General features: G+C 46.2%; 2 protein-coding genes across 5 annotated transcripts in view; one reads left to right on the top strand and one right to left on the bottom strand.

Annotated features, from left to right (window-relative positions):
* Positions 1-8,274, top strand: part of TADA1 (transcriptional adaptor 1) — a 29,210-nt gene extending 20,936 nt beyond the window's left edge. The window contains exons 10-11 of one of the 2 annotated variants that reach the window (XR_010117434.1): positions 4,167-4,310; positions 5,188-8,274. The gene's annotated coding sequence lies outside the window, so the exon portion shown is untranslated. The remainder of the gene's footprint in view (positions 1-4,166; positions 4,311-5,187) is intronic. The other variant, XR_010117433.1, reaches the window with a different exon arrangement.
* On the bottom strand, positions 1,017-16,186 carry POGK (pogo transposable element derived with KRAB domain). Of its 3 annotated transcripts, none has more exons than XM_063625044.1 (6): positions 15,908-16,177; positions 14,423-14,556; positions 8,772-8,898; positions 7,918-8,016; positions 5,090-6,575; positions 1,017-2,904 (listed from the first exon to the last, which is right to left on the bottom strand). In XM_063625044.1, exons 2-5 carry the CDS (start codon positions 14,552-14,554, stop codon positions 5,104-5,106), a joined length of 1,830 nt encoding a protein of 609 aa, XP_063481114.1. In that variant the 5' UTR covers positions 14,555-14,556; positions 15,908-16,177; the 3' UTR covers positions 1,017-2,904; positions 5,090-5,103. The 3 variants fall into 3 exon arrangements, with proteins under 3 accessions (XP_063481114.1, XP_063481115.1, XP_063481116.1); XM_063625045.1 differs by lacking the exon at positions 15,908-16,177 and adding an exon at positions 15,743-15,869; XM_063625046.1 differs by lacking the exons at positions 7,918-8,016; positions 8,772-8,898 and having other exon boundaries at positions 15,908-16,186.
* Positions 16,187-26,271: the final 10,085 nt, after the last annotated feature.

The following is a 26,271-nucleotide window of genomic DNA, read 5'->3' as shown; positions in this document are numbered from 1 at the left end:
AGCCCCTGAAACATCTGAACTCTGTCCACCAAAGGCTGGTTCCATATATAACAACACTGCCAGCTGTGGGGACTCTTGAGTGCAATCTCTTCTCTAATTAGGTTAAGAAACAAATGCTTATTATCAAGCATCATGTAGAAAAATAATTATTTTAACGAGGGAAAAAGCTGTTGGAAACCATATAATTTCAGACTTAGAATAAAACTTGTTTTTTCCTGAAGGAATTTATCACTGTGCAAAACCAGGTGATAAGGCCGGCTGTATTTTACCAGGCAGGTGGGAGGACTCGCTTAGCATGTTCTTTTGTTGTTGTTCTGAATTTAAAAAAAAACACATTTTAGGTTCAGAGGTACAAGTGTGCAGGTTTGTTATTTAGCACGTTATCACCTTTATCACCCACTTCTCTCATCAACCAAGGACAAACACTTCTTCTTTCCATTGCCTGAAGTGATGACCACAGGTAAATGCCATGTCCTACCATGCCTTTGACTCATTCCAAAATGGCTCTGGGAGGAAGAGTAAGAGTAAGGAAGCTTAGTCTAGGGGTCAGACTTGGAGAGTGGCTCAGCATTTAATGCTGATAGGTTGAAAAGGAAAAATAACACTGCCAGATTATTCCTGGAGAATCGACTACTACTTTATGGGCACTGTAAATTGTCAGGACTAATTTTACTAAAAGTGCATAATTAAGACTTATGGGTTCATCATACTTTCATTTAAAATTCAGATCCCTTTATGGGATTTCTTTCATGTGATTTTGGTAATGTACCACTGCTGAGAGCATACAAACATGACTGAGGAAAAAAGCTATTTATGCCAAACTTGCTCCACTGCACACTTTCTTCCCTGTGTCTTCACAGATACCAATATTACTTACACTGCATCTCATGAACACTTTTTGATTGAAAGATGTAATATATTGGTACCAAACTGGATGGAGAATAAGGTGTAGCCAATAACTTGAATGTAACTTTTCACAATGCTAATAGGTAAAGAAATAAAACCACCATAGCCTATTGTCTTTATTATCAAAGTTTATTGATGGGGTCAGTTCCTATCTACTAGGGAGTACAACTGTATCTCAATATGTGCTATAGTAATTCTAGGGTAACAGCCATTCTGCAAAATAGTTGTACTGGGGCTCTGTTAGGCATAGATCATAATTAAGTCAGTGGAAGAATGAGCCCAGAGAAACCCTGGCAGCAGAGCCGTTACTCTAGGAAAGTTCCAGTGCTATGCAACCTGTAAGGCATCATCGCTTAGCTGATGATGAGACTCACGGAGGTGTTGGTGGAGCGAAACAGGAGTTGAACCCATTTTCTACTCTTCTTGGCAGGGTAACTATGGCTCCAAGGAAGAAACCCAAACTTAGGTCTTGTAAAATCTTTTAAGCTCCCAAAGCAAGAGAAATAAGACATGAAGAAAGAGCCAGTAACTAGGACAGATGAAAAATTAGGTGGAATTGGAGGGAATGGAAACTTCTGGAATGCAAAGTAGCTGGGTTTAGATGCCATTTGAGATGACCAAGAATACAGTACAGGTAAAAGCAAATGGGGCAACAATTCAAATATTGACAGTTGTTCAGATACTAGAGGTTAAGTAAAATTTCCCCCCTTAGGGGAAAACTGGTTTAAAAGGATCAGAAAGGTGAATCAGTAACAGGATAATGAGTACCTGAGTAGAAATAGGTGTTTCAAGATGCCAAGAACAGTTTAATATACAGGTGAGCTGAGTCTACAGGAAGGAAAAAGTGGTTATGGCAGCCTGTTTCCAGATTTGATCATTGGAATGACATTTCTAGCAATGGCTTTGTCTGTGAGGTCCTGGCATATTTTTTGTAGCACAGATCGCTTTAAAGGAATGTTTTCGTAAACTCAAACTTATGTGGGAATGCAAATTACTATAGTGTAAAAATTCAGTGACCTCCCACCTATTCCTGCAGGGCAGGAGATCAGAAGTCTTAAAACAGCTGTGGCTAAAAGCCCAAGCCCTCCCACTGCCCCTGTGATAAAAATATTAAGAAATTAACAAAACAAGCATCAGATGAGTCAGTGGGCCTTGTACCATGTAGACAACAGATAATTTATAGCGACTTCTTCTGCAGGCAGCCTGAGAAACAAGAGCTTGCATACGAAATCCTGCCCTATCATTAAATATAACAATGAAAAAAACAGGGTCATTAAATGAGACCCTAAAAAAGTCTAGCTGCCAATCAGGTTGGGAAGATAAATAAAACAGCATAGTTTATTTTAACCTATATCTTCCACACTAACCTAGTTTGTCTATAGAAAAGCCATCTGCTGGCACCAGGCCAGTGTGTCTTAATTTTCTTGTTATTCTAAGTATCTCATTTTTCCAAAAGAGGAAATGTGTAAGTAGTAGGCGTACATAGGTAACACATTTCTACAAAGCCTTCTCTGTAGTCTTGACCTGTGTGGGGACAGGGTCTACTTTTGGAAGCATTTTCAAAGGCAGAATAAAACTTTACTTGAGGTTTTCTCCACAGAAGGACACCAGAGTTGTGCCCATATGATGAGTCCCTTGTTGGTGTTGAACAAATTGTCTTTTCTCCAGGAAATAACCTTTGTTCGTTCATATTTACAGGTTTCTTTTGATGGACAGATGGAGTAATCTCCAAAACAAGAAATGGGGCAGAAGCAGTTTCTTTTATGATCATGTCTCTGATGAAATGATAGGTCCTAGACTTTTCTGATACCTTGTATGGTGTGGGGAGGGGCTGGGCTGTGTCCTGGGATGGATGTACAGGCTGCTGTCTGGACCCGGGCTGTTCAGAGCCCCGTGGCCTTTTCCTGATGTTCCCTGCGCATCCAGCGCATCCACACTTTCAGGAATAATCATCTTGAGGAATTTCCTCCCCAGCTGTTTAAATCAGAGTTCCATTTGCTGGAAAACAGAGAGAACCTAAATGAATTAACCCTTGGCTTTTTGGTATAACTTTTAACAAACATAGTAATTCCATCATTCAGATTTCCAAATAGAGGACAAGAGGTAGTTTATGCCCACTTGGTCTCCCAAATCTCTTGTTCATTGTGAATCTGTCTACTCCCATCGCTTCCTCAGGAGCTGCAGAGAGAATTGTGGCAGTCTAGAAGAGCAAAAGCTCATGACCAATATTAGAGGCCAACATTCATAAATGCAACTTAGCATAGCTTTTTCTCCTTTCCTCTTCTAGAAGTTTTTAATCATGTCCCTGAGGTGGTAAGGAGCTTAGGAAATTAAAAGTGCACAAAAATGTTATCTAACAAGGAGAGGGAAAAGCAAAAGGTAAATGAAGAAAAGATGGAAACTCAATGTAATTCAGTTTGATATCCAATGCAGGCAATGTCAGGGTCAGCAGAAAAGGGAGGCTGGATTCCTGGGGTTTCTCAAAGCAAGGAGGACCCAAGGGGGAAAAAAAGCAATTTTGGTGATTTTAAATGTAATAGAAGAACTTCTCGCTCCATTGTAATTCCAGGGATCCCAGAATTACAATGGGATTCAGCAATATGAGTACAATTTAATTTGGAAGCAAGGCAGGAGACATAAGTCACTCTTTGAAACACAGATGGACTTATATAGCTGAAGTGGGTAAAATAAGGCTCCCATTAGCATTTCATTTGGAGAAAAAAGCAAGGAAGATGGAAATACCTAATTATACTTTAAAAGAAAGAAAAAGAATGTGTGAAGATGGTTGACGGTTTCAGGTCCTCTGTAAAAGAGGTGGCTTCTTCCTTCATATAAAATACTGTCTGGAGGATCAAATTAATTTATAATTAGGGAGATAAGAACGAAGAGGTAAATTAATTGTTTGTTCTTTGTGGGTGTCCCCCCTGCTGTACATGCTCATCCTCCTCTCTGGAGGTGTAGGTGGGTGGGGTCATTTCACTAGTGTTGTCTCAGTTAGGCCTCCATTCCTACTTTCCTTTGAAAGCTGTTCTTTTGTGTACTCAACCCAGAAAATTCCAGGCCTATTGTCCTCAGCCCTCAAGCTTTACTCACTAGAGTCCTAGATATGCACCCTGTTTTATTTTCTTTTTTTGGTGTAAAGATTCAGTTTAAAAATACCTTCCTTCAGACATCTGCTGACTACAGGAAATTATTGTCATAGCCCATGTGAAGGTCATAATGAGACTAAGATGATGTTTTAAAATTCCTGAACTCCGTAGGGAAAAGCAAGCAGAAGCTATTATTCTTACTCGCTGGTGGCATACTGTAGACAGCTCCAGGACTGAGACCCAAGGCCCGGAGGACACTGTACTGAAGGCACACTTAGTGCTCTCCCTGTGTCACGGTCTTACAGGCCAGCAAAAGTGAGTAAAACTGTCCCAGCATGTCAGTTACACATACTGACCCTAAATGTTCAGCATAATTTAAAAGGGAAAGAAAAAAGTTGGCTTTTCAGACAAAATTTTGTGTGAACTGAACAGTGTCAGACTATGCTTCTTTGGGTCCAAATAATTTCAACTTTACAGCTCTCAGATGTTCTGGCAGCTCATTCTTTGTTCATTTCACCTATTATACAAGTGTTTCTGGGTCCAGGCCACAGAGCAAAATAGACACAAATAAATCAAATAATAAATGTTTCATATAAAGGAGAAAATGCTAATGGTCTGTTATCTATACCAGCAGTCCCCAACTTTTTTGGCACCAGGGACTGGTTTCATGGAAGGCAATTTTTGCAGGGACCCAGGGAGTGCGGGGTAGTGGGCGGCAGGATAGCTTTGGGATGAAACTGTTCCGCCTCAGATCATCAGGCATTGAGGAGCCTGCAACATAGATCCCTCACATGTGCGGTTCACAACAGGGTTCGTGCTCCTATGAGAATCTAATGCTGCTGCTGTGACAGGGGGCGGAGCTCAGGTGGTAATGCTTGCTCACCTGTCGCTCACCTCCTGCTGTGCAGCCCAGTTCCTGACAGGCCATGGACCGGTATGGTCCGTGGCCTGGGGGTTGGGGACCCCTGATCTGTACTACTGCACTGTAGGCTCTAAGGGAACTTAAAAACAGAAAAATAATGGAGAGAAGGTGTTTGTTTGTAGAACACAGACATGTCAGCAAAGGCACTGAGTATCTACTCCTGAGTGGTTACCTTTCCCTTTCCCTTCAGTTGCCCTCAGCCATGCTTTCGGTGTCACATTCTTTTGGTGGTTCTCCTCCTCCTGGCAACTCACTCTCGATTTCCCACAGGACATCGTCTTCTTCCTCCAAGTTGCTGGAGATATGGCACTTCTTGAATCCTTGGACGATGGACTCACTTGAGATGCTATTCCATGCGACCATGACCCACTCCAGAAAGAGGCCCAGGGGTGGCTTCTTAGCATTCCCAGTTGGGCTCAGCGCCAGGTTCCCAGCCAGAAGCCAGTTGGAATACTGGGCCCGCACACTGTCATTCAGTGGCTTGTAGACCACAACATCCAGCACCTGAAGCTGTGAGGTCAGACCCCCTGGGATGATCACCATGTCAGTGTTCATGCTTTCCATGGAGTTCTTCACGGAATCTGTGGCATGGCCCCGGAAGCCATTCAAGATCAGCATCCCTCGCTGCTTGGGCACCGCTCCTGTCCTCCGTCTCCACACCACTTCCAACCAGTCCTGCATCAAGTCTTCAGTCATCCACCCATACCGGTGGCAGCGGATTTCCATCCCACTGGGAAACTTTCCCGGGGGGATATACGTTCCCCTCAAAATGATGTACGGTGGTAACTTCCTCCCATCAGCCAAGACACCAAGCATTGCTGTGATTTTCAGTTTTTCCCTGCCTGGTGTCTTGACCAAGACAGGCTTTTCGCCCTGGTTATCAACAGTTACCCGTGACGGCACCTCTAAACAAATGGGCGTCTCATCTGCATTCCCCATCTGAGCTATCTCATAGTCATGCGCCCTGCGCAGAGCCAGGACACTGCGCTGGTAAGTGACGAGTTTCTCAGTCAGGTCTTCTGGCAGGTGCTGGGGCACGGGCACTTTATGCCTCAGAGACAGGTCATACCTTCTCATCATTCTTCGACACCAACCCAAGCTTGCCTTGAACCCTTTCTCTGGAATGTTCATTTCCTGGGCGATTTCGAGAGCTTTCAGCTGCATCGCCTCCCGGGTGATGGGGTCCCCTTTGGCCTGCATGTATCTGACATATTCGGCCACACGCTGGTCCACCAGAGCAAACCTCCCATTCTTGGGGCCTCGGAATGCCCGCCGCATGGCGTGGGCATTTTGAAGCTGTGGCTTCACTTTGCGCCAGTCTCGAACGTTTTTTTCCAATACTCCAAACTGCTTGGCAGCCTGGCAGTTGTTGGTGCTCTCGGCATATTCCACCACCATCAGCTTGAACCCTGCGTCATAACTGCGGCGCATGCCCCGGCTGAACTGAAACTTCCCAGCTATGTCATCAGCCGAGAGGTCATACCCTGGGAAGCCCATGGCCATGTAGAAGGGGTACCCCTCAGTCCATTCGGGCAGCTCTGTGATATCCCGAGGCAGACGGAGGCCAAAGCTGTCAAAGTGCTGAGGCTGAGGAAACTGGGAGGTAGCATTCATTGGGTTTGGCCAGTCTGGAGGCTTTACATCAGATTCTTCATTTTCTGGGAGACAAATAATGAGGGGCAAAAATAATGCCAGTAAGTAAAACGGCTTATACCCTGATTTTTGGGGGTTGAAATGCTAAGAATACCTTAATCTGAAGTTCACCAAAAGTAGTAACTTTAATAACAGGTAACATTGCCTAAGTCCTTATCCATACGCCAGTTTATATGGACTACCCACACCTAGTTCTCTTAATAACTCTTAAGTATCACTGTTCCCTCTTTGCAGATGAAGAAGGGGAGGCTACAGAGGTTACATAATGCACCAAGGTAGCCAAGCCAGAAAGTGGCAGAGCTGGGAACTGAACAGAGGCACCAAGCTTGGACCAAATAATTTGGGGGCCATGTTTGCATCAAAATACTTTTTATGTGAATGAGAAGCCAAATGTTAACCATACTACCATATAATATTACAGAGATGCATCATGGCCTGAATCATATCCCTTTAGAACCAGGAAAACCTATAGCAAAAACTACACTTAGCAAAGTTAAGCTTATAAGGCAGAAAATTAGTTCTTGCACATTAACGGTGGAACCGGGTTTCACTTTATATTTAGAAGGTGGTCACAGAAGTTGAGTATGATTTGGGGAAATTACCCTATCTCACCCAAACTAAAATGTCATCAGTTGTAGGATGCATCATTATGTGCCACTAAGAAAGAAAACACTACTAATTAAGCTATGACATGCCACTGATTTTAAGAGGCATTCTCAATTTCAGAGACAGTAAAGCAATGGGAGAAAAACATGTCTCAGAGTCAGTGAAATATGGCATTTTAAACTCTTACTTCCGGAGAAAAGACAAAACTATTTTGGCCGTCTGGAGGCAATGCCATATTTATTCAACTGCGGCCTCAATAACCATTTTTCTTGACAAAGGACTAGGTACTTCTTAGATACATTTGCTCAAATGTATGCTATGACTGCTATTGCTTTTTCTATCCAGTATGAGATGGACAGGGAGCCAGGTAACTCAGGAAGCATGCTTCCTCTCACTATTCTTAGTTTGCAGAGGCACATGGTACGCTACTGAGGTAGCCCTGTTCAGCCAGAAGGTGCACTGGACCAAACACTGCACAAGCCTCATTTTGTTTCATCCACAAAGAAGGTCATACATCGAGTCTTTTTACTCAGAGCTGACAGAGGAAGAATGGAAGCTCTGAAGTAAAAGCAGTTGCCTGTTAACACATTGTCACACATTTAGCACTGCAAAGAGGGAGATTTCAAAACTCCAAAACCCATAATCCTTCTACCTCTTAAATACCCCATGGAATGTACACTGAAAATCCCACTTCACAATGTTCCCAGCTGGATGGACACTGAACTGCTTTACTTGTAGTACCTGCAGAGGTGCCTCCTTGGAGCTGCCACTCGTCAGAATTCTGAGACTCCTCCTCCCCTTCCAAACGGGTGATCATGTCTGGCTTAGGGAATGGGAATTCTGTTTATAGGAAATAAAATAGGTAACAGCTGTGTGTTACTGTCCTGGAGCACTACCAAAATAAGTACTTTAAAATACTTAAGAGCCACTCTCCCCTTCTTTGTGAAAAACAAGGGGAAAAAGGCTCAGGGATACTTCAAGAAAAAAGATAATGGAACATATGTCTCTCTAAGGGAATGGGTAGATCTCTCCTAATGAGGGACGGTATTGGCACCAACAATAAAAGAACTGCATTTAGCAGGGAAGAGGGTGAATGCAGCTGTTGATCCAATTAACATTTTGGTATCTGTATAAGCAAACTGGGAAATCTCTTCAAATGATTACATTCTGCTGATAAGATGTGTGATATCAATTTGGGGTGGAAGTTGGGGAGAAGAGCAAACAGTCTTTGGGAGGGTATGTCCCCAAATTTCTGAGGCTGACAGGGTAACATTAACGCCTGCCTTCTCTTGTAAGGAACAGTGAGGCACAGGCCCAGATCCATGGTGACACTTCTAAGGTTATACGGTTTTTATCCTTAAATGTGAATGCCGGGGTTGAATGGGGGCAGTTCTGAGGCAGCATGGGTTGCCGAGTAGGACGACACAATATTTATATACTGCCCAAATCAAAAATTGGAATAAACGGGCACGGACATTGAGGAGGCAGAGTCTAAGTTCAGGACATAGGGACACTGGATATACCAGAGAAGAGAGGCATGGGAACAATTCTCTGGGCTCAGAGCTTCCAGGAGACAAAGGAAAACAAAGCTTTACCCAGGGACAGGACAGTTTCATAATTCATCCTCATGACTTCCCGGTAGAGGGCCTTTTGTTGCTCCGTCAGAACTTCCCACTCCTCATCGGAAAAATATATGGCCACCTCATCAAATAGGGCTGGTACCTGGAAGAGTGAACAGCCCTTTCACAATGACAAACAGGCACATGCAGACAGACTTTCAGAGCGGACAGGACCTTACAGACAGCCTAGCACAGCCTGTCCTCTCACAGGTCAGGTGAGGGACCCTGACCCAGGGGAAAATGGACTGTCCACATTCATACAGCTGCTGGAGGCCAACAAGGGCAAGAGCACAGTCCTTCTGTGCCCACCACAGCGGCTGCCACTGTCAGTTCAGATAAGGTAAGCAGCACTTTGAGAAGAAAACTAACTCCCTACCATGATCACCGGTTGGAGGACACTGGGACATTGTACCCTCCTGCACTGTGGTGAGAGCTGCTTACGGCTCACCTCTGACCCAAGACTTAAGCCCCCCACACCCAGACCAAGTGTTCCACCAACACACGCACCCCCAATTCCCTCCCACCCCAGAAAAAGACCCTCGGCCCCGGGCGGGGTGAGTTGGGTTTGTAAATCTGAATAGGATCACTGCCCTCCATGAGATCTTTGTGGGTTTCCAGGGCACTGCATTTCCAAGGGTACTAACGAAAGTGTTAGACTTGGAACCCACAGCTGCCCAGGGAGGAGCCACTGAGAGAAGGGGCCCTACTTGGCCTTTCCAATCCACAAGAGCATGAAGAGGAAGAAAGAAGGGCTAATTACAGCTTAATATATGTAATGAGATGCCAGAGCAAACTCATTCACTTTGATCCTGGACCAGGTAGGCAGAAAGCCCAAAGGACTGCATCCCTCCCCTATTCCTCTGCTTCCTGGCCCAGCACCAGGGGGCTCCTCAGTAGCCCAAGGCAGCCGAGCCACCCAAACCAACCTCCTGTTTTTGTTTTTAACTGTATTTCTTACTTCAGTCATTAAAAATCCTACTCCAAAGCTCATCCTATTTAGTGATAAGAAGGCACTGGATGGCTTGTTTCAGGCTGGTTATTTTGTATTGTTGCCTTCGAAGCTATTTCCCAAAGCTGTATCTTGGGTCTGGGTGATTATGATACTGTTTTTCCTCAGCTTAGAAAATCAGTGTCCATATGCTATATAGCCTGCAGCCACTTCAGGGGTCAGGCCATCAGTCACTTACATACATTGGCCTTTCCTCCCTGACCCAAGGAAGCCCCCTCGTTCTCTCCCCACCTCCACAGCACCTCACACATAAGAAGCACGTACTAGGAAAGGGCCTGTAACTGCTTCATTTATTCCCCTCAACGGGCCTGTGGAGGAGTAGATACGCCTATTTTTTTTTTTTTTTGAGATGGAGTCTTGCTCTGTTGCCCAGGCTGGAGTGCAGTAGCACAATCTTGGCTCACTGCAACCTCTGCCTCCCGAGTTCAAGCCATTCTCCTGCCTCAGCCTCCCTAGTAGCTGGGATTAGAGGCACATGCCACCATGCCCCTACTTAATCAAGGAGAATATGGGCTTAAAGAGGTCTCATTTCCAGGCTAATGTCATAGCCAATAAATGGTGGGGTTGCGTTTTGGGCCCACCACTGCCTGACCCCAAGGATCCAGCAATACCAAGCACAGCTGCCTCCCTGATGACTAACCCTCAACTCTCCCCAGCTCTGTGCTCCACTTGTACTCAGCTGTGTGCAGTTCCCTGAACAACCATTCCCCGACGCCCCCACACCTTGGCCCATATTCTCCCCTGGCCTTGGAGGGCCTCCCCTTTCTTGGTCTGGCTGACACCCACCCATCTTCCAGGACTCAACCCCAAATCCCTGCTCCCCAGGAAGCCCACTCTGTGCCATGCTGTGAGCACACCCACATGTCCCTGAGATGCCCTGGGCTCCACACTGCCGGGGCACTCATCACGCTGCAGAATTCTTTTGGTTGACTTGTCTGCTCCCTCCACTAAAATCTGAGCTTGTTGAAAGCAGGACCTGTACTCACTCCTTTTTGCTTCCCTAAGCCTAGGACACTTCCTGTAGCTAGTAGTCACTGAAAAATGTGTTTTTGAATATACAATCTAGGCAAATCTCTGGATTTCCCTTCTCTTGTTCTACTTGGAACTGTTTCAAAGAATCATTAAATTTTATCTGTCACAAAACCAAATCTACTCTTTGGAGTAAGAATGGACAAACATCCCTAAGTGTGAAATATGAGGTAAAACGGCTTCGTCTCCAGGTTTTCCTCAGACTTCCTCGCCCTGGAAAGCCAGTCAGCCCAGGAATTTTCCACCCCACTCCTTTCCCAGTTCCCAGGCTTTTAAAGAACTGTCTCTTTGGCCTTTCTTTCTCCCTGGGAAGTTCCAGATCTAGGCCATACCTATTTATAGTCCCTTTCCCTTTGCTGATAAAATGGGAACAGGACTGGCTATGCCTGTCATTTCAGAGGGGCCATCAATACTCTTGGGGGGGGTAACATATTCTAGGCCTGGTAAAAACATCAGGTATCAGGAGCCCTGAAGCTGCAGGAAGAAAGCTGGGGGCTGGTGCAGGATTCATCTCCTCCTATTGATGACTGAGCCACGGAGGATCTTCAAACAAGCCCACATTATGCTCCAGAGGCACAGTGTAGTGGCTTAGAAATTCTCATCACAGCAAGCCTCTGTGAGAATGGAGCGATCCTTCAGCCAGGCCCTGCTGCGCAGGCCTCCCCTCGCTCCACAGAGGCCTTTTATCTGGCTCAACACAGCCCAAGGTAAACAGGGCCGGCCCTGGGCAAAACTGAGAAGTCAGGCAGTCTGTGTACCACCTCCAGACACCCCTTCTTGGCCTTGCAGGTAGGGACCCTCAATCCCTGCCCTCCTCCCTTTCCTCAGAAGATCAAGGGCTCACTGGATAAGTGTTCTTCCTCTAGCTTGTGTGCACTGCCTTGCTCTGCTCAGGAAGTTGGCATTCCAATGCTATCTCAAAGGGTAAATGTTGTAAAGTGCTTACACCTTGCACAGTCTCGCTAAAGCCTTGCAGCTACCCAGCAAAGACGCAGGGATCTCGGGGCACGGGGTAGTTTGTACTGATCCACTGATGGAGTGCCTGCTATGTGCCAAGCACTGTATAGGACACTCAATCATATAAATATATTCTCTCACTGAATCCTCTAAACTAGGGACACGGGGATCACTACCTCACTTTTATGGGTAAGGAAACAGAGTGGTTAGGTAACTTGTCCAAGGTCACAGAGCTAGAAAGTCTGATGCCAAAGCTTTGCTTTCTTAGCAGGCCACTCAGGCCTGAGCATGGTGGCTGTAGAGAGCCTGAGGCCTCCCTTAGAAAGATGGGCTAAGGCCTCATTCCACAGAGCTAAGGAGAAAGCTCAAACTCGCTGGCATAGCACTCCATGTCCTCCTGGCTGGCTCTGGCCCCTGGCCTGGCCTCCTATGCCTGATCCCCTTCCACTCCCTGCCATGAGTTTCAGGTTCCAGCTGCAGGAGCTGCTCCTAACTCTGCACCCAAGCTCCTCTCCCCAGTGCTTTTGCCTGTGCTGTCCTCTTGCCTGGAATGCAACCCCCTTCCCTTCCCTTCCCTTGGCTGATTCCATAATGACTAAGACTCAGTTCGAAGTACATTTTTTATTTCTTCTACTTAAAATTGTATTTCTATTTCAATTCTATGGAATTTGATCCTAATATATTATCATAGTTCTTATGCTTGAAAAGCTTTCACTGATCACCCTAACATAATTCTCTATAACCAAAATACATATTTTAAAAACAGATTCTTTTCTTCTAATTTAATGCTCTAGAGCAGGGTTTCTCAACCTCAGCACAACTGACATTTTGGGCCAGTTACTTCTTTGGTGTGTGTGTGTGTGTGTGTGTGTGTGTGTGTGTGGCAGGGGGGTGGCATCCTGTGCACTGTAGATGTCTAGCAGCACCCCTGGCTTCTACCTACTAGATACCAGGAGGATCTCCCAGTCCCCAATGCACCCCCCACCAAGTCAGACAAACAAAAGTGTTTCCAGATATTGCCAAATATCCAGGGGTGGGGAAAGGGGGTAGTGTTTCCAGATGTTGCCAAATGTCCAGGGGTGGGGGCAAAATTGCTCAGTCAAGATTAGGCCTTGTCCAGGAGGCCCCGGAGTTCTCAGCCTGAATGAGGCATCCCCCGATCTTGGCTCCTGGTGCATCCTTGCAGACTTCCACCACTGCACTCTGCACACTATGCTTACTATTACTTATGTTTACTTTCCTGCCTTGCTCACAAGGCTGGAAATTCCATCAGGAAAAGAGCCTCTCTTTATGCCCAGCACTGTGCTTGGTAACTGCGGATGGATGGCTGATTGCCTGGAGGCCACAAATGCCCAATCCCCAGCACCACCAGCTGCTGGACTCCCTCCTCCAGCCCTTCTGGTTACTTCCTTCTTTCCCCACCCAAGCACGGTTGGTCTTCATCTTGCTCCTTCCTCACTGTCCCAACACATTCACTTTTATTGCACCTGTTCTCCAAGGCTCTCCATTTAGATGTTCTAGGTTGGCCAATTTAGCCTCAAAGCCCTGAGTTTCGACTGCCTTGAGGTCTTGTTCCAGGCTAAATGGACCTGACGCCTGCTCGGATCAGAATTGGGAAGAAGGATGTGGTGGGCAAAGAACACTGATGAGACAAAGGCAGCGCAGCATCCACAGCTAGAGTGGCAAACTGAGACCCTGTGGTTGCACTGCCTTTTTTTTTTTTTTTTTTAAATTAAGGTATAGCATACATATGGTAAAATGCATTACCTTTAAGGGTGGAGCTCAGGAGACCTGTTTTGAAGAACAAATGTCAGTGTTCATGTGTATCCTTAGGGCAAGGCAGATAATCTTTCTGCATGCCAGTTCCCTCCTGTGGTAGGGAACAATTTAGAAGTACCATGCTTGTATGGATAGGGGCTCTTCACGGAAGCAAAGGATACTATGTATACTGACAATGTTTATACACAACAGAAAATAAGCAGAGAAAAGGAGTGTCAATTTGTTGCTTATTTAAAATGTTTACTATTAATGCCTAATTACCAACAAGTCCAGTAACTACGGTGAATAACTATAAATATCTACTGCATTTGCATTTGTATAAACTGATCTCTATCATACTATTCTGCGTGTATACCCTGAATGTCCGTATTCCCTGCTGCCCACCATCTCTATCCAGGTCAGCTGGACAGGCAGCTCTCCTGTGTGAACTGCGGTAAGAGGTGCTCACACAGAACCAACTGGCCTAACCTCTCATGTCAACCCAATGACTCGAGTCTTATTTAAAATGGTTCCCTTCAACCAGCAGTAAGTCAACAAACATTTACTTGGTGCCTACAATGTGCCTGGCATCAAACACAGTGCAGGAGAAGTGGGTGAACAAGAGACAAGGTCCTGGCTTCTAGGACTTCCAATTGAACGATGACAAGCTACATGGCTGAGGGACTGTTTCCATAACCACCTCCTCCATTCTTTGCCTGCCTTTTAAAGCCACAGAGCTGTTTTCTCAGGAATGCAAACACACCGGGCTGGGCTATTTTTACTTCCTACGTCTGTCTGAGGAGGAGACTTAAAGCAAGCTGGGCTCTCAGGCCTGCATCTGCTGGCTGTGTGGACTCCACACCTTCTTACTTACCCATCCGCCCTCAGAGCAGATTCGTACTTTCTGCATGTCTGCCGGGCTGTCCTCTAGTTCCCGGCTCTGAATCTCTTCTTCCTCTTCCTCTTCTTTCAGGGTCAAATTGAGAGGGTAGGCTGTGGACTCCATCTCTGCAAGCAAGATTCAGGTTCAGAAAAACCAGGTGTCACTGTGACCTCCCCAAAGCCTGTGATGGGGGAGGCTGAGCCACATACAAACCTCTTTAGCCCCAAGCACTGTTCCCGCTGCAGGGAAGTAAGGAAACAGAGTCGGCCAGGAAGCTACAGGGTGACATGTTTAATTATGATAAGAGAGGCTATGGGTAGATAACATACCTGGCTGCCTTCAAATATTTAAAAAGCTATCTGGGGAAGAGAACCCAGACTGGTTTGTAGAGACTGGATGGCAGAACTGAGGTCAGCCAGTGGGTAAATATTCCTGGAAAAGGTTTTAAGCAGTGAGAAAGGCAGTACTTTCTCACAGACAGTGCCACCCAGACAGGAATCAGAGGCAGGGGAAGAGTGCTGATTTCCTATCAGTGAAGGTGTCTGAACACAGATTGGACACTTACTCAACTGGAACGGGTGCTAGAAGCCAGTTAAGCATGGGCGGAGCGGTTGGCTCAGTAGGCCCATTGCTTGGATTTTCCAAATTCAAAGGTTCTGTCCACGAGCTGGTTCAGAAAATAGGGTCATTCTACCTTAAGGGACTTTGCAAACCCAGGAGTCAGTGACTAACATAGCGAGGGGTATGCCTGGATACCCAAAAAGGTGCAGAAATCGGCTGGGGCCCACCCCGACAGGGAAATAACCCATTGCCTCTGGGCTGCAAATTCTCTATTCGCTGACTCTTGGCCAGTACAAAGGGCCGCGCTCCTGCCCTCCACGGGCGCGGGCAATTCCTAGGTGTGGAGTGCGGGTGCATCTTGAGGGCTGCATCGGGGGACCTCCAAAGAAAAGATCCCTCTGGAGTTCAAAGCCGGTTCCTTAGATATTTCCAAAAAAGATAGGCGAACGCGGCATGGATGGGTCTAGGCTTCAGATGCCTGCAGCTGGGGCCCGAACTTGGCCGCGGTCTCCCTGCCGGCTCCGGGGCAGAGGTGGGAGGGGCCGCCTCCCCGCGCTAAGGTGCCGCAACCAGGGCCGCCGCCCGCCCTGCCCCGCCTGCGCCACCGCCGCCGCGCCCCCGGGCGCGTTCGGATTTCTCCAGCCATCTTGCCCCATTTCCCTTTCTCCGCGGCCCCGCGCCGGGAGCGCTTCCGCCGCCCCCTCCGCCCGGCCCCCCTCCCCACCTGGCCCCCTCCCGGCCCCAGCGCACCTGCCGGGCGGCGAAAGCCGGCGCCGCCCGCCTCCCCGGCGGGCCCGCAACAAAGGCTGCGGCGGCGGCGGCGCAGCCTCGGCGCTCCCGCCCCCGCCGCGGCCCAGCCGCCCGGGACCCGGGGGAGGGGCCGCGCCGCCGCCGCCCCCGCCCGCGCGCACTCACCGCCGGGCCCAGCGGCCAGGGCGCGGGGTGGGGACGCGAGGGCTCCGGCCCGGCTGTCACAGCGCCATCCTTTCCGCCTCTCCGTCCTCCCGTGCGCGCGGCCCCTCGGGAGGGAGCGGGGAGGACACGTGGTGGGAGGAGGGAGGGTCCGGCCCGGAGCTGAGGGTGTTGGGAGGCGAGGGGAGGAGCGCGGCTGATGTCAGCAGGCCTCGGCGGCGCCGGGGGACGGAGCCCGCGCGAGCTCCGGGGCCCTCCTCTAGGCGCGGCTTCCGGCCGGTCCGCGCGCCGTCCGGGCAGTCCCTGGCGGGCCTGGGCAGCCGTGCCCTCGGCCTTCTCCTGCCCCGCCCGATGCAGGCCGCTTCCAGTGCTGCGTGTGACCTCGGCGTGGACGAGGCAGGAAGAGCCCGGATTGATTTTAACCGAGCGTAGCGTGGGCGCACAGTTCCATGTGCTCATTTGCAGTCACCAGCGGGTTGCACTTGCTTGGACGAGCTCTCCAGGCGTTCTCGTCCCGCTTCAGGGAATGAAAGGCTAGACCGACAAGAGCGTGTAGGGGCATGAGGAGGGGTCTTTGGGGAAGAATATTCGTATTCTGGCAGCAGGCTCCTGTCCAGAACTTCGTCATATACATGGAGAAGGAACTTCCTGATTTTTGTAGCTGTTGCTTAATATCCCAAGCATGTAATCCCTTGGACGAAGTGGGTGTATAGAAAGACCTTTCTTCTCCAAAACGTCCAAAGGAGTTGTTTACTCTCGGCTCTGTGGACAATACAACAAAAGTGACCCGAGAAGCCCTGAAGCCCTTTTCATTCCAGAAAAAGATTCTGGGTATGGGTTTTTGTTGAGAACTTGTTGAAGAAAAAAATTATTCTGACACTTGTTAAAACAGTAAGGAAGACTTTATACAGGGTTATTGCTATAGGTGTAAAGATGATCACACTAGGGGGAGAGATGAGGTCTAACACGGAATACAGAAAGGACAGCTGGGGATGTATAGCCAAGGAGCAGAACGAAGGGGTCAGTAGATGGAAAGTTACTGATACGAGACATCAAGCACCTAGAGGGATTCTTGCTGAACCCACTTAACAGGATTCTTGCCGAAGGCAGGCTAGGGAGATCGTATATCAAGGGTGGGGGAATGAGAAATTTGATCAGATATCCAGGGTGATCAGATATCAAGGGTGGTGATTTCTCTCTAACCTGACTTAGCAGGATTCTTGCTAAAATAGAGCTGGGCAGGCCAAAGGTTCGGGGGTGAGTGGTCAGGGGACCAGGGTGGAGGCCTGCTGAAGAAGAGGGCTTAAGCCTGATTAAACTTTGGTCAAGGAAAGAGTCCGTCAAACTCTTCAGATTGTCCCTGAGACCTGAGTATCTGTTGGAAAAGACCTGTCTTTCCAAGTTTTCGTGGCCACTACTACTTCTATGTGAATTTTACTTCTCTCTGTCATGGGAGAGGTCACTGTGCACTGTGCTCTTAATACATAAAATGTAGCATGACATAGCATACACATTTTGGAAGTGCAATCACGGTGACAACCCAAGACCATAGAAGATCTAATCTGTGGGTGGAAAACATCGTTCAAATATTGGGAGGGAGGCTAGAATTTATTTTTTTGTTTTAATGAACAATTATTTTTGTGTAAAAGTAAGTATTGGTAGAACAGGAGTGACATCTTAGTTTGAATTGATTGACATTGCCCTCTTAATTTTTCTGAGGAAATGGCAGATTCAAATAGAAAGTGAGGAGGGCATTAGGAAGGGAGAAGAGTACTAGGGATGTTGCTGGCACCCCAGCATCTTCGAAAAGAAGTTAATACAGTTTTGAGATAGACACACACACGCGCACACACACACACGCACACGAAAAACCCTACTAGGTTAGAGTTTTAGTCTCTGAGAGCCCTCATGTTCTCAGGGGCTTGGATTAGGTGTCCCTGGGAAGAAACTAACAGTGACCCACCCGAATTCTTGACTTTGAACCCACAGCCCGATGATCTCAATTACTGTTAGAGGATCCACCTTTTTACGGGTCTGTAATTGCTAACAAGACTTACTCTAGGAGCAAGGTGCTGGCCTAGGCACAATACACTGCAGACTCATGTTTAAGTGGTTTTCTAAGTCATTGTGCTTCTCTCTGCTGGTGTTTCATCTGCAAAAAGAGAGTTGAACCATATATTGTCCTAACATTCCCTCAGCTCTATTATTGTTCCCATTCTCCATAAGACTTTATCTGAGTCTGAATGGGGAGTTATTGAAGCCAGTCTTTGAGACAGTGCATTACTCTGGTAATTCAATAGGATGAGTTTCTCTTAGTTGGTGGCTAATATCAGCCGAACATCCATTTAATCAACATAATAGTTCTTTAATGATGCTGTTGGTCTGACTTCATCCTTCCTCCTATTGAATTATTATAGTACACAAACCATAGGAATTCCAAAGGGCCTCAAATTTTACAAAATACTCATTTCTAACTGTAGTGTTCCCTGGTGAATACACATTTCTGATTTCCTTCAGAGAGGCCCCACGGCCGGGTCAACATAGCCACTGGCCACATACGTCTATTCCTCGGGGACTGCTGTAGACTGAATTAATAGTCTCGGTACTTTGTGTCCCTGTGGTAGTGTTATAAGTCACACCTTTGCTGAGGTGTCATGTGCAGAATGTATTTCAATGCCACTTCACTTGGCCTGCTTCTATGGTGAGCTTCAGCCAATGGAATGTGGGAGGGAGTGACTGTGTGTGAGTCCTGAGTCCTAAGAAGCCTCAGAAGTTTCTCTTTGCACCTCTAGGAGCTTTTGATCTCTGCTATGACAAAAGCATGCTTGAGTAGTCACTGCCCCTCCAATTTCGGCATCAGAAGGAGGCATGTGTTACAGAGCTATCCTTGCTAACATGAAGACCAGTGACCATTAGAAGAGATTATTGTTGTTTTAAGCTACTGAGGTTCTGGGGTGCCTTGTTATAGAGCAATTTTGAGGGTGTAGCTTATTGAGATGATGACAAGAGGCAACCTTGGCCTTAGGGCTCCCAGCCCTGGCCCTCAAGGAGTTGCTCTGAAGCAGGAGAAGGAGAATTGACCATTTTGTGGTAGATATCCTCAGGTATGTGGACAAGGAAATCCTAGATGGAGAGGAAAGGAGGAGAGAACCAAATGGGGAAGGAGCATCACTGCTGACTGTATCTTTCTTTTTCCTGGGATTCTGGCACTTCAGAAAAAGAGCAAGATGTGAACCCTAGCCCTAGAAATTACCCCATAAGAAGCCAGGCATGCTGGCTTGTGTCTGTAATCCCAGCTACTCAGGAGGCTGTAGGAGGATTGCTTGAGGCCAGGAGTTCAAAACCAGCCTAGTGGAGTTCAAAACCAGCCTAGGAGTTCAAAACCAGCAACATAGTGAGACCCTATCTTTTTTCAAAAATATTACCCAATAAAGCCAGAAGTTATTCCTGGGACATCTTGATAAAATGGTAAGGAAAATCCTGCTCTGGTCCGTTCCTTGGAAGGACTTAGAAGTTCTTGGAGAGGAGGTGTGTTGTTTGAGCACCTCAGAGAGTTAAGGAACACTCAGTGGTTTCTTTAGAAGAGGAAAGGGAATTATAACACTTAGGGTCATACTATTATAGCTACTGTAACAAACAGACCCCAAATGCATAAAGGCACAAACACAACAGAAGTGTGATTGATGTAATAGTCCAGGGTGTTTCTGTCCACAGGTGACTCCTGATGCTGTGATTTAGGATCCGTGTTCTTTCTGTCTTTTGGCTTTGTCGCCACCTGGGGCCTGTGGTTTTCTCCATCTGCTAGAGTGAAGGGGAGAGAAAATGAAGAAGGCACAACCTTTTCTTGCCCCTACAGTGACACATGTCTCTTTTATTCACATTCCATTGGTTGGGATCAGTTACATGGTCACACCTGTATGAAAAAAGGTTGGAAAATGTGTGTGTTATCTCCATATAGAAGGGGAGTAGAGGGAGGGAGGGGGAGGAAGGAGGGAGGGAGGAAGGGAGGGAGAGAGAGAGAGAAGAAGGAGAAGGAGGAGAAGAAGGAGAAGAAGAAGCAGAAGCAGAAGAAGAAGGAGGAGGAGGAAGGAAGGAAGAAGAAAGAAGAAAAAGGGAATTGGCTCATGTGATTATGGAGGCTAAGTCTCACAGTGTGCTGTCTGCAATTTGGAGAGGCAGGAAAGCTGGTGTTATAATTCGACCTGAGTGTGAAGGCCTGAGAACCAGGAGCTCCAATGTCTGAGGGCAAGAGAAGATGGACACCCAGCTCAATAAAAACTTTTTGTTCTATTCAGACCCTTAGTGGATTGGGTGATGCCTGCCTATGTTGGTGAGGGCGGATTCAAATACTAATCTCTTCCAGAAATACCCTCACAGGAACACCCATAAATAATGTTTTACCAGCTATCTGAGCATCTCTTAGCCTAGTCAAGTTGACATATAAAATTAGCCATCACAGGTATGATATTTCTAGGTGTAAACTTTTTGATATTTATTCTGCTTGGTGTTCTCTGAGTTTCCTGGATCTGTTTGGTTTGGTGTCAATTGCTAATTATGGGAAATTCTCAGCTTTTTTTTTTTCTGTTTCTCTCTTTCTGTCTTCTCCTTCTGGTATTTCCATTATGTGTGTATTATACCTTTTGTAATTTTCCCATAGTTCTGGTATTTTTTTCTTTTCTGTTTTTTTTTTTTTTTTATTTTCGGTTTGGGAAGTTTCTTTTGACATATCTTCAAGTTCACTGATTCTTTCCTTGGCTGTGTCAAGTCCACTAATGAGCCCATTAAAACATTCTTTATTTCTGTTATGATAGTTTTTATTTCTAGAATTTCCTCTTTCTTCCAACTTCCATCTCTCTGCTGACATTACCCATTTGTTCTTCTTTGTTGTTTACTTTTTCCATTAGATCTCTAAGCATATTAATTATAGTTATTTTAAATCTCAATTTTCATAATTCCCAACTATCTGCCATATCTGAGTCTGGTTCTAATACTTGCTTTATCTTTTCAAACTGTGTTTTTTTGTTTTTGCCCTTTACCATGCCTTGTAATTTTTTTCGTTGAAAACCAGACAAGATCTATTAGGTAAAAGGAACTGAGATGAATAGGCCTTCAGTGTGAGGTTTCATGTATATGTGGCTGGGAGTTAGACTGGGTTTATTGTTTGCTGTGCTTGTAGTGTTGGAGTCTAAAATTTCCTCTCGCGCCTGTGTTTTCGTCTGCACTGCCGTCTTTGGATTTCTGTAGACTCTTTCCTAAATACAGTCTGAGGCTTGCATTTCTTTTATCCGTAAGCCGCTGTTACTAGACAGGTGCCTGATTGACATGGTGGTAGGATTTGGAGGGAGAAGAAGCATTCTTTGATCCTAAGATTAGGTCTCAGTCTTAGTGAGCCTGTGTCCCTGGGCTGGGACCTTCACAAGGGCTTCTCAGCTTCCTCCCTTTCCCCGCTAAATGAGACAGGAAGAGCAGGCTGGATTTAGGCATTTCCCTTCCCCAGGTCTGGTAGACTCTGGTAAAACCCATGTTGGTTAGGCTCTGATAAAATAGTTTCCCTTGAGGGCAGGCTATAGTTGAGAACTGAATGCTCTGGGATTGTTTCAAAAGGGTTAGTTGTCCCGTTCCCCTTGCCAGAAGCATTAGGGGAACTTTCTCTGATTTTAACCCTGAGAACCTGATGGAGCTTCTGGAGGTAAAACTTCTGAATGTGTGGGGGCTCCGCTACAACTGCCCCTCCCCTGGTGGGGAGAGGTTACCTTGCCTGCAAGTCCACATTGAGCCTCTGACAAGTGTTCCTACTGTACTGGCTCCAGCAGTGGCTTCTGCACCTGTAAGCCATGATTGTCTGTATCCCTCTGTCTCTCCATTTGTTGAGGTGGCAACTTGCCCTGTGACCTCCATTTTCTGATGGATCTAAAAAAAATGTTAATTTTCAGTTTGTTCAGCATTTTTTCTTGTGAGGATGGGAGTTACTACTTCTAAGCTCTTTATATGTTTGGACTGGAAACTGCTTCTCTTATTAGAAAAAAATTCATTTACTCATGGAAGAGAATGAAAATCACTTGAAATTCTCATCAAACACATATAACTGATGAAAATGGTTGTTTCTTAGGAAAAGCTGAGGGAATGACATCAACTTGTGGCTCAGTGAAGATAACTAAGTAAGGTGATAAATATATGAAATGTAATATTTATCCATTAGATGTCCAGATTTTCACTGAAGGAATGAATTTAGAGATTTTGGAGGAGTAAATGGGTGCTTACTTGTTGTTTAGTCTTCTCTAAATGTCATTGCTCCCAGCCTAGCTTTTACTAGGAGCTAGAAAGAAGACAGTTCTCTCATGAGAGAATGAAATGCTGGTGTCTTATATTGCCCACCGGAAGATTCTAAGTGCTTTGGAATCCACTTCAGCAGAGAAAGAGTTGATACCTAACTACAAAATTACAAAAATTAAGTGGCCTGGATAAAAAGGCATCTGTAGACAAAGTCAGACTTTTCTTCATAAGTAATTTTAGATCAGCACGTTTGGTGGAATCCCTAAAGTTCTGAACTTCAAGCCTGGTAAAATAATTTTGATCTGGAAAAATTTTAAGCATATGTTAACAGTTTGTTAGCAGTGGCAAATATCCCAGTTACTGGCAGCAAATGCATATGGGTCTGCAGCAACCTCAATTCTTGCCTCCTCAGAAGAAAGAATTTGACAGAGGGAGATAGGCAGAAAAAAGAGACCAAAGCAAGTTTCAGAGTAGGAGTTGAAGTTTATCAAAAAGCTTTAGAGCAGGAAAGAAAGGAAAGTATACTTGGAAGAGACCCAAGTGGGCATCTTAGAGGTCAAGTGCTTGGTTTAACGTTGAACCTAGGATTTTATATACTGGCCTACTTCAGGCATCTTGCACCCCTTTCCCTTCATTCTTCCCTTAGCGTGAGCTGCCAGCATGAGTGGTGCCCTGCTTGTGCTTTGAAGGTGAGCATGCATGGTGTGTTTACTGGAGTTGTACGCAGGCTCACTTGAGGCTTTCTTCCCCTTTCCGGTGGAATGCCCCTGGAAGGTCATACTCTACCATTTTGCCTCTTAATGTACATGCTTTGGTTGCAGCCAGCACCAGAGAGAGGCAGTTTGCCAATAGATAAAATACACGAAATTGGTAATCGGCAGCTTCCAATAAGATCTCAGGAACTGGACAAGTGGGCTTGCCAATTATCATTTTAGAGAGGTAGTGTGACAACTGCCAGACTATCACCTGATGGTTGCCTGACATTCCTGGTGGGTTGGGAGAGCCCTGTCCTGCCCTGCTCGTGCTTGACTAGCTACCTACTGTAACAAGTTGTCTTGTAGAAGTTATAAAAGAGTACTAGTCCCATGAATATAATTTCTCATCTGCTATGGTTTGGATGTGACTTGTCCCTGACAATGTGATTGTGTTGAGAGAAGTTTGTGTCTTGAGGTATCCACTTTCATGAAAGATTCATGATGTTCAACGGAGTGAGTGAGTTCTGACTCTAGCAGGAAGAGAGCAGATTTAACAGAGTAAACCAAAAAGTATCTGAGACAGGTCAGATTAATTTAGCGGTTAGTTTTGCCAAGGTTAAGGACCATGGCCTGTGACACAGCCTCAGAAGGCCCTGAGAACATGTGCCCGAGGTTGGGTTACAGCTTGGTTTTATATATTTTAGGGAGACAGAAGCTATGGGCAAAGACATAAATCAATACATGGAAGATATACCTTGGTTCAGCCCACAAAGGCAGGACTTCTCAAAGTGTCGGGGGCTTCCAGGTCCTAGGTGGTGTATTAGTTCGTTTTCATGCTGCTGATAAAGACACACCTGAGACTGGGAAGAAAAAGAGGTTTAATTGGACATACAGTTCCACATGGCTAGGGAGGCCTCAGAATCATGGCCTGAAGCAAAAGACACTTCTTACATGGTGGTGGCAAGAGAAAAATTGGCAAGATGCAAAAGTGGAAACCCCTGATAAAACCATCATATCTTGTGAGACTTATTCACTACCACAAGAAAAATATGGGGGAAACTACCAGCAGGATTCAATTGTCTCCCACTGGGTCTCTCCCTCAATACATGGGAATTATGGGAATACAATTCAAGATAAGATTTGAGTCAGGACACAGAGCCAAACCATATCATTCTGCCCTTGGCCCTTGCAAATCTCATGTCCTCACATTTCAAAACCAATCATGCCTTCCCAACAGTCCCCCTAACTTTAACTAATTTCAGCATTAACCCAAAAGTCCACAGTCCAAAGTCTCATCTGAGACAGGGCAAATCCCTTCTGCCTATAAGCCTATAAAATCCAAAGCAAGCTAGTTACTTCCTAGGTACAATAAGGGTACAGGTATTGCGTAAATACAGCCATTCCAAATGGGAGAAATTGGCCAAAACGAAGGGGTTACAGGACCCATGCAAGTCCAAAATCCAGCTGGGCAGTGGAAGTTTAAAGCTCCAAAATGATCTCCTTTGACTCCATGCCTCACATCCAGGGCACATTGATGCAAGAGGTAGATTTCCATAGTCTTGGGTAGCTCCACTCCTGTGGCTTTGCAGGGTGTGGCACCCCCCCCCCCCCCCCACTGCTTTCACAGGCTGGCATTGAGTGTCTGCAGCTTTTCCAGGTGCACAGTGCAAGCTGTCGGTGGATCTACCATTCTGGGGTCTGGAGGACAGTGGCCCTCTTCTCACAGCTCCACTAGGTGGTGCCCAGTAGGGACTCTGTGTGCGGGCTCTGACCCCACATTTCCCTTCCGCACTGCCCTAGCAGAGGTTCTCCGTGAGGGCCCCACCCCCACAGGAAACTTTTGCCTGGGCATCCAGGAGTTTCCATACATTTCTGAAATCTAGGTGGAGGTTCCCAACCTTAGTTCTTCACTTCTGTGCACCTGCAGGCTCAACACCATGTGGAAGCTGCCAAGGTTTGGGGCTTGCACCCTTTGAAGCCATGGACTGAGCTGTACCTTAGCTGCTTTTAGCAATGGTTGGAGTGACTGGGATGCAGGGCACCAAGTTCCTAGGCTGCACACACCATGGGGACTCTGGGCCCACCCACGAAACCATTTTTTCCTCCTAGGCTTCCAGATCTATGATGGGAGGGGCTGCCATGAAGACCTATGACATGCCCTAAAAACATTTTCGCCATTGTCTTGAGGATTAACGTTTGGCTCCTTGTTACTTATGAACATTTCTGCAGCCAGCTTGAATTTCTCCTCGGAAAATAGGTTTTTCTTTTCTACTGCATTGTAAGGCTGCAAATTTTCTGAACGTTTATGCTCTGTTTTCTTTTTAAAACAGAATGCTTTTAACAGAACCCAAGTTACCTCTTGAATGCTTTGCTGCTTAGAAATTTATTCCATGAGATACCCTAAATCATCTCTCTTAAGTTCAAAATTCCACAAATCTCTGGGGCAGGGGCAAAATGCTGCCATCTCTTTGCTAAAACATAACAAGAGTCACCTTTGCTCCAGTTCCCAAAAAGTTCCTCATCTCCATCTGAGACCACCTCAGCCTGAACCTTATTGTTCATATTACTATCAGCATTTTTGTCAAAGCCATTCAACAAATCTCTAGGAGGTTCCAAACTTTCTCACATTTTCATGTCTTCTTCTGAGCCCTCCAAACTGTTCCAACCTCTGCCTGTTACCAACTTCCAAAGTTGCTTCCACATTTTTGGGTATCTTTTTAGCAATACCCCACTCCTGGTACCAATTTACTGTATTAGTTTGTTTTCACACTGCTGATAAAGACATACCCAAGAATGGAAAGAAAAAGAGGTTTAATTGGACTTACAGTTCCACATGGTTCGGGAGGCCTCAGAATCACAGCAGAGGCAAAAGGCACTTCTTTTTTTTTTTTTTTTCAAGATGGAGTTTTGCTCTTGTTGCTCAGGCTGGAGTGCAATGGCATGATCTCAGCTCACTGCAATGTCTGCCTCCTGGGTTCAAGCAATTCTCCTGCCTCAGCCTCCTGAGTAGCTGGGATTACAGGTGTGTGCCACCATGTTTGACTAATTTTGTATTTTTAGTAGAGATGTGGTTTTTCCATGTTGGTCAGGCTGGTCTTGAATTTCTGACTTTGGTGATCCACTGCCTTGGCCTCCCAAAGTGCTGGGATTACAGGCATGAGCCACTGTGCCTGGCCTAAAAGGCACTTCTTACATGGCAGCAGCAAGAGAAAAATGAAGAAGCTGCAAAAGCAGAAACCCCTGATAAAACCATCAGATCTCGTGGGACTTATTCACTACCACGAGAACAGTATGAGGGAAACCACCCCCATGATGCAATTATCTCCCAATGGTTCCCTTTCACAATATGTGGGAATTATGGGAGTACAATTCAAGATGAGATTTGAGTGGGGACACAGA

The sequence above is a fragment of the Symphalangus syndactylus genome, chromosome 12 (genome assembly GCF_028878055.3).
Source record: "Symphalangus syndactylus isolate Jambi chromosome 12, NHGRI_mSymSyn1-v2.1_pri, whole genome shotgun sequence".
NCBI classification, from domain to species: domain Eukaryota; kingdom Metazoa; phylum Chordata; class Mammalia; order Primates; family Hylobatidae; genus Symphalangus; species Symphalangus syndactylus.
Note: the sequence above shows the minus strand (reverse complement) of the source record. Positions and strands in the feature narration are given on the sequence as shown.

Coding starts and splice junctions, on each gene's coding strand:
- POGK (XM_063625044.1), bottom strand. CDS start 14,554: ATGGAGTCCACAGCCTACCCTCTCAATTTGACCCTGAAAGAAGAGGAA. Junction 8,899..14,422: donor TCTGCTCTGAGGGCGGATGG/GTAAGTAAGAAG, acceptor TCACTCTTCCAG/GTACCAGCCCTATTTGATGA. Junction 8,017..8,771: donor TGAAACTGTCCTGTCCCTGG/GTAAAGCTTTGT, acceptor TCCTATAAACAG/AATTCCCATTCCCTAAGCCA.